At 36.1% G+C, this 11,756-nt stretch overlaps 1 protein-coding gene across 2 annotated transcripts in view; it reads left to right on the plus strand.

Annotated features, from left to right (window-relative positions):
- Car1 (carbonic anhydrase 1) overlaps nucleotides 1-11,067 on the plus strand; it is a 42,774-nt gene extending 31,707 nt beyond the window's left edge. The window contains exons 2-8 of one of the 2 annotated variants that reach the window (NM_001107660.1): nucleotides 808-868; nucleotides 1,290-1,487; nucleotides 3,776-3,894; nucleotides 6,536-6,631; nucleotides 7,188-7,250; nucleotides 9,728-9,883; nucleotides 10,624-11,067. In NM_001107660.1, the coding sequence (NP_001101130.1) occupies nucleotides 832-868; nucleotides 1,290-1,487; nucleotides 3,776-3,894; nucleotides 6,536-6,631; nucleotides 7,188-7,250; nucleotides 9,728-9,883; nucleotides 10,624-10,740 (786 nt within the window). In that variant the 5' untranslated portion in view covers nucleotides 808-831 and the 3' untranslated portion in view covers nucleotides 10,741-11,067. The remainder of the gene's footprint in view (nucleotides 1-807; nucleotides 869-1,289; nucleotides 1,488-3,775; nucleotides 3,895-6,535; nucleotides 6,632-7,187; nucleotides 7,251-9,727; nucleotides 9,884-10,623) is intronic. The other variant, XM_008760842.2, reaches the window with a different exon arrangement.
- The last annotated feature ends 689 nt before the right edge of the window (nucleotides 11,068-11,756 follow it).

Below are 11,756 nucleotides of genomic sequence, written 5' to 3' on the forward strand. Positions count from 1 at the left end.
TGTCTTGCTAGTTGTGATGAATTCCTTCAACTTGCCTTGGCTATGAAATGATTATTCTTAATTTAAAGGATTTTTAAGTGTGACAGTAAAATTAAGTGATATGGAAGTGCTGCATAAATTACAGAGAATAACAGAGGATATTTTTATTCTAGGTGGAAAATATTCCACCATATTCAACTTTGATTTTAATATAATCTTCCCCAATTATGAATTTCATTATTTCTCCAAAATAAAAGAACTATTTCTAACCTGACTAGCTAGTATTGTCCTAAGAGTTTACATTGGAAGAAAACTTCACACTGGCATGTCATTTGGAAGTCATCTATAAATTTATCATTATGAATAACATTATCTTACAGATAATTAATTGCTGGTTCTATTTCCTGAGTCTAAATTAACATCATGATACTCTTTCAGTTCAATCCCTAACCGTGCTGATTCATCTCATTATTAAATTATTGTTGCTGACACTGTTTTGTACTTTTGTTCTAGGAAATTTGATAAGCTTCAGTCAATATTCACTCGTGTCTTCCACAAGCATAGGAGAACAAGACTAGTATATCATCTATGATTTTGATATTTCACTTTTATATTACAATGAAATAAAACAATTTGAACTGACCTACCCCAATAGACATTTTTATAATACCATTTTATTTTATATGCATACTTTCTGATAAGCAGAGATGATGAAACAGTGAACTATTACAGGAACACAAGCTCCTATAAAAGCCCATGGTGTCACTTAAGATCTCTGCTGCAGAAACAAGTGCAGTTGGTTATTCCAAATATCATTTCTCTTTACAGGAATCAAAAACTAAATAGGAGAATATGGCAAGTGCAGACTGGGGATATGATAGCAAAAATGGTAAGAGTGCTTCTTTTACATACATCAAAATAGTTTATTCTCTTCTCTAATAGACAATGTATTAATCAATTAACATTACTGTATAGTCACAGGTTAATGGCTAGAGTCATTTTTTAATCACTCTAATATTCTTGAATGTATTTTTAGTAGTTGGTCTTTGGACATGAAAATGTATTTGGTATGTATGTACTATTTCTAACTATGATTGTATAGAGAGAGCATAATTAGGCCTATATTGTTGATATTGTCAAATATACCATCTATTAACATAGTAACAAAAGATACATTTAAAAGTGTTGAATGCCATTTAAGAAACCTAAATAAACCATAATATAACAAGCCAGCAATTAGTTGAAATCCTGATACTTGACATGAAGCATGCTGTAAAATTGTGGTTGCTTGGACATGTTTGTTCTCATAGGTCCTGACCAATGGAGCAAACTATATCCCATTGCCAATGGAAACAACCAGTCTCCTATTGATATTAAAACCAGCGAAGCCAAACATGATTCCTCTCTGAAACCAGTCAGCGTCTCCTACAATCCTGCAACTGCCAAAGAAATTGTTAATGTGGGACATTCTTTCCATGTAGTTTTTGATGACAGTAGCAACCAGTCAGGTAAGCCCAAAGACAATTATGATATGTGATTCCTTAGAATCTACTAAGTGAATGTATTTTTTATTGAAAATATAATCTTTCTTTAATTTTATTTTTCTTGGATATTTTATGTATTTACATTTCATATATTATCCCGTTCCCCCCTCTCCCATACCCCCTCCTACCTCCCCCTGCTTCCATAAAGATGTTCCCACTCCCACTCACCCACTCCAACCTAAATGCCCTGGCATTACCCTACATTGGAGAAACCAGCCTTTATAGGACTAAGGGCTTTTCCTCCTGTTAATGCTAACAATGTCATCCTCTGCTACATAGGTAGCTGGAACCATGGATCCCTCCATGTATACTCATTGTTTGGTGGTTTAGTCCCTGGGAGCTCTAGGGTGTCTGGTTGGTTAATATTGTTGTTCTTCCTATAATGCTGCAAACCCCCTCAGCTCCTTTAGTCTTTTCTCTAACTCCTCCATTGGGGGTTCCCTTGTTCAATCCAATAGTTAGGCGCAGTCATCTTCATTTGTGTCAATAGGGCTCTGGCAGAGCCTCTCAGGAGACACCCATATCTGGCTCCTGTCAGCAAGGACTTCTTGGCATCAGCAATAGTAACTGGGTTTGGTGGCTGCATATCCCCAGGTGGAGCAGTCTCTGGATGACCTTTTCTTCAGTCCCTGATCCACTCTTTGTCCCTGCCTTTCCTCCCGTGAGTATTTTGTTCTCCCTTCTAAGAAGGAATGAAGCATCCACATTTTGGTCATCCTTTTTCTTGAGCTTCATATAATCTATGAATCTATTCTTAGGTATTCCAAGTTTTTGGACTAATATCTACTTATCAGTGAGTGTATACTATGTGTCTTCTTTTGTGGTTGGGTTACCTCACTCAGGATGATATTTTCTAGTTCCATCCATTTAAGAAGCTCATGTAGTGAAAATATATTTATTATACAATACATCCTGACCAGTTTTCCTTCCCTCTACTCCTCCCAGATCCTCTCCACCTCCCTTCTCCCCTAGATCTACTTCCCCTTCATTTCCCTTTAGAAAAGAGCAGGTGTCTAAGAAACAACAATGAAACTGGATACAATAAGACATGGCAAAAGCCCTCATATCAAGGCTGGACAAGGCAGCCAAATAGGAGGAAAAGAGTCCCAAGAGTAGGCATAAGAGTCAGGAGGGGCTTCAGAAATTCCACAGCATACCATTATTTTGCACATGCACTTGTGCATCTCATAATTGTAATATCTTGGGGGGGGGAGTTGTGACTTCTTGGAAGATTCCTTGCAGAGCTCCCAGCTTAATTCTTATTAACCCTTATTAATAATCCATTTGACCTATTCCAGCCATTCCAGAAACTTTGTGCTCATATATCTGAATAAGTAACATTTCTTCAAAAGAGTATAGTGAGCAAATCATTATGATCATGAAACCAAAAGGGCATATATTCTAAGCAGAGTGAGAGTAGTTGAGTGCAATGGTGAGACAGGTGATGCACAGATTCCCCTCATACCCTAGAGCCTGGCATGTTCCTTGCCACATGGCCATCAGTATTTATTGAATAAGCTGTTAAACGTTTATTCTCTAAGGGTTCCAGTGATAAAATGCAATTCTTGCAGTGCTTTCCTACAAGTTTCTAATTTTAAATGTCAGGTACCTTAGGAGCGTTAACACTAAGTTAGATCTAGTGCTGGGATTGCTATCATATGCAATCGTATGATTGGACAGGCTCCCCAGGCTGGACTGTCATTCAGACCAAAATTTTTTAAAGTAGCCTTGCATGATAGGCAGTATCACTTCAACCCTGGCCAAGAGGTTCTCAACAAATTTTTTTCAGGCTATGTTGTTATATCTTTACTAATTATATAATAAACCATTATATAATAAACCATGAGGTTTATTTATTTAATTAATAGAAATTGCTATAAACTCTGATACTTACTATCCACACAGTACAATTTAATGAATGAATAAACTTGTAAATTAATAGAGATCCAAGAAAAGCCCTTTGATCATATAACTTATTCCGTTTGAAACATGTCATTTTGGTTACATAAATAGGTAACTTTTTGGTTCCCTTCCTAGGATTTGTGGATATATCATGAGCTGTATTATTATGCCATAATCAGGAAGACACTATATAGAAGAGTGTCATCAGCAGGGATGTGGAGTGGGGAAACAGAATGAAAACATAACTTTGGCACCAACTTGTGCTTGCTTCCATCTCACACAATACGATGCAGCTTTGGTTTATATTAAAGATGAACCAAAGGTTTGACAGTAACTCTCTTTCCTTCTAGTGCTGAAAGGTGGCCCTCTTGCTGATAGCTATCGGCTCACCCAGTTCCATTTTCACTGGGGCAACTCAAACGACCATGGCTCTGAACACACCGTGGATGGAGCCAAATATTCTGGAGAGGTAGTGTGATATAATAATGAGATATAGTTCATGAGAATGCCTGTGGAACATCTCTGGTATTACAGAAGCTACTATCAGAATGCTTCAAAGGGGAGACCACACTGGTTTTTATATGGATGCCTAAATCCATTAAATCAAACACAGCACACCATACTTTGTAATGGAGGAATATTTTTCTATAGAAAGAAATATCTTGGGGTTGGGGATTTAGCTCAGTGGTAGAGCGCTTGCCTAGCAAGCACAAGGCCCTGGGTTCATTTCCCAGCTCCGAAAAAGAAGAAATATCTTAACTTGTAAAGGAGAGTTTATGAAAATCTTTGACATCTTCCCAGCTTCAAAGATTGTTCTATCATTTTTAGGACTCTGACTTGACTGGACATGCCAACAAGCTCTATTTACTTAACTTCCCAAATTTACCAGTAGCATGTATATATACAGACAAGAACACTGGAGTAACATAGCAGAACGTGCTGGATTTTAATCACAGAGCTAGACTTTAACGATTGCAATGGAGGAATATATATATATATATATATATATATATATATATGGAGAGAGAGAGAGAGGGAGAAAGAGGGAGAGAGAGAGTATGTATATATATGTTGAGAGTAATATAAGTATATATATTTTGAAAAACTAAAAAGTTTCACCTTTGGTGGAGATAAAAATGATAAAATATTCACTTATTTATATGAATGCATAACGTGTGTATATAACTATGATTACATATAGTTAAGATGGCTTTGTTAGCATTAATTTAATAAAATGAATATATGATTTTGAAGCTTGCTTTTTTACCACTTACCAATATAGCATCATTCTCCAAGTAAGAAGATTTCATTCCATGTCTTTTAAAATTAACTGCTTAGTATTATTATTTGTTTGAACTCGAATATCAGAATTTGTTTAACTAGACTTTCTGATGAACAATTATAATATCTGCTTATTATATACCACTGTGAGTTTTGTTGTTTTTACTTTTATCAAAAATGTTTCAACTAATAATTTATGCTTGTATCTGAAGTACCAATGGAAGTAACTACACAAGAGAGATTTTTCATAGAACAGGTTATAAAATATATTGCAGCTTATTGTGATAAAACTAGATGCTGGGGGAATAAATACAGATATAACTTGCTTTGTGGTATTTTTTAAGATTAGGTAATGCCTTTCAGTGTTGCAGAAGTAAATAAAAACTCTGTCCTAGTTTCCCCTTTACAAAACTGAAGTTGGACTAAAATGGAATGGAAGCCTAAAATATTATGCTTTAGAAAGGATACCTGTGAGTATTCATGGAATCCAAATCAGAGACTTTATTCACTCAACTAAGTTGATGAAAACATAAACTAAACCAATGACAAGAAAGATTTAGTCACAAAGTTCAATGTATTATTTACTATTCAGCTCAAACACCCACATGGGTGATACAGAAGGTACAAGAGGTAGGCAGGTAATGAGTGACAGGTGCAGGCTCCTCCCTCGACCTTCATGGAGTCAAAGCTAAACCATTTATTGGCTATATAATTCTTCTCACTTATACAATTGGGTACTATAGCATTAATCTCCTTGTACACTTACTGAGAGAATACTTACAAGGCATTTAGGCCAACTCCTACATTGTAAGTGCTCAGTATCATCACTTCTGCAGCGGGGAAAGCATGGGATTCAATGCAGTGTGGGTGCTCACATAGAATTGTCACCGGATGAGAAGAGTAGTTTTCAATGAAACACCACTTTAATTAGGGCTGGAGAGTGCTCTCTATCAAAAGGAGTGCTCTAATTGTTGTATTTTATTCATCAACTATTTATTGAGACTTTATAATATACTAAATATTTATTTTTAAAGTAACTGAGTCAGAATCTACATTTTGTAGAAGAATAAAATGGTTTTAAAAGAAGGGGGAGAAAAGAAGAAGGGAAGAAAAGGGGTAGAGAGAAATAAGAGATCAGATAAATAGCATGAAAAGAATAGATTTCAGTTATGAGAGTCACTTTATATGGGGTAATCAATTTATTTGAGGCATGGAATTTGAGTTCAGAAGAGGCAAAGGAAGGAAATTCCAGGAAGTCAGTAGCTAATACAAAACCCCAAGATATGAACAAATGAGATGGTATATTCAGCTGAGCATGGAGACTGATAAATGTGTAAATTACGAGATTTGTAATACCTGTGGTACTTTTTGATTAAGCACTTAGGTGTGTGGTGTTACCTTTCTAAGAGGAGAAAATAACACATGTAGCATGAGAAGCTGAGCCTTTCTCTGGCCATGTGACTCTTCAGGGATCTGTCAGACACTCCCTTGGAGATATCAAGACAGTATCAGGAACATACTCAGGTACACACTGATGTACAAGCCTAAAATTCCACCAAGAGTTTCAGCAGAATTTGACTGAAAGGATCCTGGGAAGGACACGGATATGCCCAAGTTTGTAAGCAAAGAGCTTCTTACAAAGTTATCTCATGTAAGAGAAAATGGTTTCACCTTTTATCCTAAAGTTAGTTACCCTTAGGGTCCAGGTGAATTTTATCTACCTGTGCCAAGACATATCTTCAAATATAACACATTTGCGTGTAACTCACGGTGCATCTTTTCCTTTGCATCAGTATTTGTAACCAATTACTTACATGTCCCTCTTCTAGCTTCACTTAGTTCACTGGAATTCAGCCAAGTACTCCAGTGCTGCTGAAGCCATCTCGAAGGCTGATGGGCTGGCAATCATTGGGGTTTTGATGAAGGTGAGTAATGAGTGCGTAGACCCCTCTGTCTCTTGATTTTTAAAATGGTAAATGTCCTGAAATGTATCATTTGAATTTGTGTTATCATTGAAGAGATGCTATGATAAAAGTCATCATCGGACTGGGTAAGACTGGGTGATGACATGACCTTTTGGATTACAGTATTTGGAGGTGACTTTTGTCAAACATTTATTTAGCATATGATCAAAATGAGTTAGGTATAACTAACAGCAGATAAAAGTGAAGATGTACTTTCGAGTCACAGTTTTGATATCCATTCAGAGTTTGTCTTACATAGTTTTCATCATCTCCTTCACCATTAAATGTAGTCATGCTTTCAGTTTACTATGTTTGTTATACCTGAAGAGAAATTTACAGAGTACAAGATCCCATAAAGGTATGTACCTCAAAAAAAATGTCTGCTTTAGGAACAGAACAAAATCCCATGTTCCTCTCTTCAGTTATTGATGTTAATTGAAAATTTAAATTTTAACTAAAGAGTATTTTATAAATCACAATCTCTATCTCATACTTTCTTTTTCCTTTAATTCTCCAGGTTGGTCCAGCCAACCCAAACCTGCAGAAAGTACTGGATGCCCTAAGCTCAGTTAAAACTAAGGTAAATAAGCTAACACAGCTAATTTAATAACAACGACACACACCAAAGTACAGGAATCATTCAGTTGCCTGTTGGGAACAGGAAGCATCAAGACAAGTGTAGAAGCCACCAACCACAAGGTACCATGGAACTGCTGCTTGCACTGGCAACAGTTGGCTTTGCTTTGTTTACATGGTGCTTTTCCTTTCAGCAAAGGACATTACTCAGTCCTTTTTAGATCTGTTAAAGGCCGATCACATTCTAGTGTAAGCCTTCTGTTCTGTGAAGAAAAACATGTTGATGTCTTTAGTAATGCAAACATATGGGCAGGAAGAGACCTAGTTGAGAACTATGATTCTGAACTGAACTCAGAATTCAGAGTGGATTTTTCTTAAAAGCCCGTCTTTAGCATCACTGCTTTAACGTTGAATCCGAGACCAAAGGTTAAGGACATTTGGCATTTTCTTTCACAATATGGAAAGCTATTATATCTTTATAGGAAATATATCTGTTTTGTGCTGAGTTCATAAAATTATAAACTTTGAGTTATAGATATTTATATATATATTGTAAATATAAAATATTTTTAAACTCTACTCCAGAGTATCAAAAATTTATAAAAAATGAAAGTAGAAGAAAGTAGTGAGGATAAATGCAGGAAATAAACACAAGAAATAAAATGACAAATACAAAATACTATTTTATCAATAAATGGAAATTTTATTCTGTGGAATAATCAGCAAAAGAGAATTAGAACTCACACAGGAGCAAGAAAAACTAACTCCTGTAGTTTGTCCTCTGACCTCCACATATACAGGCATGTACATATGCCCAGATGGGTAGATGATTAATTAATTAGTTAATTAATTAATAAGAGGGAAAATTTCTATTAGATGCTTAGAAAATATTGTATAGATGTGGAAGAAAATTTTTGAAGTGCAAACTACTTATAAAAGTGCAACAGTAAATTTGAGAAGTCAGACAAAATGAGTGATAATCATGAAAAATATTATAAAGTGACCCAAAAGAAAAACTAAATAGCTCAAAACTCTAAGAATAAACTGAGAAGACAGTAAAAACATATCTATTAAACAAAACTCTCTGCCCAGTCCAATTTCTAAGAAACTTTATTCAGTCTCAGAGAAACCATCAAGTGGGGCTGGGGACACAGATAAAGACTTTTTTCCATGCAAGTACAAGTAACATGCCAGATGTTCATGGTGTCTCACCCATAATTTCAGAGCTCAGAAGAAAGAGAATTGCTAGAGCCAGCTTCCTAGATACATCAATCTTAGGTGACAGCTCTGGATTCAAACAATAGATCCTGCATCTAAACCACTATTGACAACAATCAAAGAATCCAGCCACCAACCTCAGGTCTTTATATGCATACTCACACACCTGCACATATGCCTGCATTCATGTATGAATGTGTACATATACACAAGGCAAGCAAAACCACACACAGGTAAACATGCAAAATACTAATAAATTACAAAAAAAAGGAGGAAGGAGCAATTATGCAGTATCAACTAAGCATTTGCCCAGATGAGAGGACAGACAGAAAACTCATCAGTTTAATGAAACCTGGTACATAAACCAGTGAAGATTGCGAAAAGAAATTTGCAACACAGCCTTTTCTAGTAACACAGCTAAAAGAATTATGAAAACTAATTATAGCAAACCATTTGCAAGAGTATATTGATAACTTTCACATTTTTGAAGTGGAGTTTACTCTAGAAGCATGCAGACGGTGTAGTGTTAGAACATCTTTTAGTGGATGTGTTGTGTTAGCGGATTAAAGAGAAAAATTCATATCATCAGCTTCTCCAGCTGAGGCTATCCTATGGTTATCAAGAAAAAGAATAGTACAGTTTCTCCCACAGTCATGATTAACATTATAATTAGAGTTTTAAGCATTCAACAAGAACAAAATAGTAAGCTAAGTACTAGGAAAGCAAAGACACAATCATTATGTGCAGATGATATGTTAAGTGCATTTACCTGGGAAATTTAAAAGAATCAACTAAAAAATGAAATAAATACAAAAGCTGGGTAGAACTGGTCATATACAAATTAGTGAACAAATATAACTTCATTTTCTATGTAACAAAGCAATTAGGAAAAACCATGGGAATAAGTAAGAGTCAAGTATAATTGAGAGCCTTTCAGTGAAAGTGTTTGCTTCTAGAACAAAACACAGTATCATTTCTAAACAAATTGAAATGTTTCCTATTGAAAATTAGGTGTCTTTTTCATAAACACAAATTACAGAAACATTTTAGCTTTTACTTTCCATTCACCAAATAAAGAGGAAGATTGATATCCAAAACATTCATATAGTATTTTTCTGTCATTTGTATTGTTAATATTTATAAACATACCAGCCATGAAACAAGTATAGCAGAAAAATCAATTTAGTGCAGCTAACATCTCTAGATAACATATACAGGGGCATGTAAATTCTATACCATGATACATACTGCTTTTGTTTCCAGGGAAAACGAGCCCCATTCACCAATTTTGACCCTTCCAGTCTCCTTCCTTCGTCTCTGGATTACTGGACCTACTTTGGCTCTCTGACCCACCCTCCTCTTCATGAAAGCGTGACTTGGGTGATCTGCAAGGAGAGCATCAGTCTAAGCCCAGAACAGGTATCAATTGAATCGATTTGTTTCTTAAGAAGATTCTCTGAGTTAAAGATAATAATAATAATAATAATAATAATAATAATAATAATAAAGTCTATGCAATAACTGTTTTTACTGTATGCATAAAACAAACATGGGATTTTGAGTTCCTGCTGTTCTTTATAGAGAAAACTTGTTAAGTAGCAGAGAATATCGGAAACAGTGAACACTTTTTGGAACTTCCACCTTATCTCTTGGGTTGTCCAACTTCACAGTGACAAAATTGTTTTGGTTTTCTCAGCTAAGGTTTCTAAATATCTAACAGAGTACCTTCATAGTTACTGTTTCTAGTTGGTGGAACCGCTCCTTTCCTGTTGTTTCTCACAACACTGTGCCCTGCTGTTAACCGCTGTGTGCTAAGCAGAGCCACTTTGCACTGAGCACTACTACAGGCTTTCAGCATGGGTTAACACAGTGAATTTACAACCACCCCAAGAAGGAGATGCTCTGTGGAATTAAGAAAACTGAGCTGACATGACACTTGCACAGGCTCCCCAGCTAACAAAGAGAAAGCTGGTGTTCTGACAAAGCCAAGTATCCCTCATTTGGACAAAATATCTGGTGCAAAGACAGGAAAATGAGTACAGATTCCTGCCCTCTGTCCTCAATGGTTTTCTAAGCAACAATGCATTAACTTCAGTGGAAACAAAGTGTTTTCTGGGACTTTAACATCTTTTCATCTTTTTAATGTGTTACCCCCACAGCTGGCACAGCTCCGTGGTCTTCTGTCAAGTGCCGAGGGAGAGCCTGCGGTTCCAGTTCTGAGCAACCACCGTCCACCACAGCCCCTGAAGGGCAGAACAGTCAGAGCCTCATTTTGAGTCCTAGCAAAGAGTGAGTCCTCAGTTAGGACCTGGCCTCCCTGCAACAGCACCCAGTAAAGCAATCACTTTTAAGAAACAGAATTATTTCAGTGCTAAGACAGTATACCTGCAAATTAATCCATAGAACTAAAAAGCATTCATTTTAATTCCTGATGCTTAATGCAAATAATCCATAAGCTTGCTTACTATAATCTTTAAGCATGTGTTTGTGCTTAAAGCCACCTAGTTTTTTGAGGAATGTTCCATAATTGCAACTAAGTGGTTTTTTTTATATTTCCTCTCTCTTCATTTTAAATGGATCAATAAATTGACTTTATCCCTTCTACTTGTCTACTGTGCATTTTATTAAAACCATTAATTAGGTCCCTCCATTATAAGTGGCAAGCTTGTAAGGATTGTCTCTCTTTTAAAACAGAGCCTGGAAACATAGATCAGTCAGTAAAGCACTTGCCACACAAGTACAATCTTAAATGACTTGAGTCTTTTGTCTCAAACGAAACACTAACACATCTATTTGAGTTAAGATGGCCTCTGGATTTAGTGCTTATAGTGCCACATTGCCTTCATCTGTGCGTTCTTAAATTACAAAATTAAATAAGTAAGTAATAAATAAATAAATAGTGACTTTTCATAAGCAAGATGATGTTTCAAAACACTATTTCCACTTTCTCCACAAACATTAGCAATGCCAATGTTTTTCTGCCACCATTATAAGAGACAGGCTTGTAAGGATTGTCTCTTTTTTAATACAGAGGCTGGGAAGGCAGATCAGTCAGTAAAGCACTTGCAGCACAAGTACAAAGACACATGTGAAAAGTACAATCATGGTGGCATGATTGTAAACCAGTACTCAGGGGTGGTGACAAGAACATCTTGGGGACTATCTGGCTACTGCAGATTGCTTGTGTATGCATGGTGTGGGGGGGGTGCATTTGTAGGTCAGAAGCCAATACCAGCTGTATTGCTCATTTTCTTCTGTATTTTATTGAGCCTGGTCTTTATTGAACCTGGGG

This window comes from Rattus norvegicus, chromosome 2 (genome assembly GCF_036323735.1).
Source record: "Rattus norvegicus strain BN/NHsdMcwi chromosome 2, GRCr8, whole genome shotgun sequence".
NCBI classification, from domain to species: domain Eukaryota; kingdom Metazoa; phylum Chordata; class Mammalia; order Rodentia; family Muridae; genus Rattus; species Rattus norvegicus.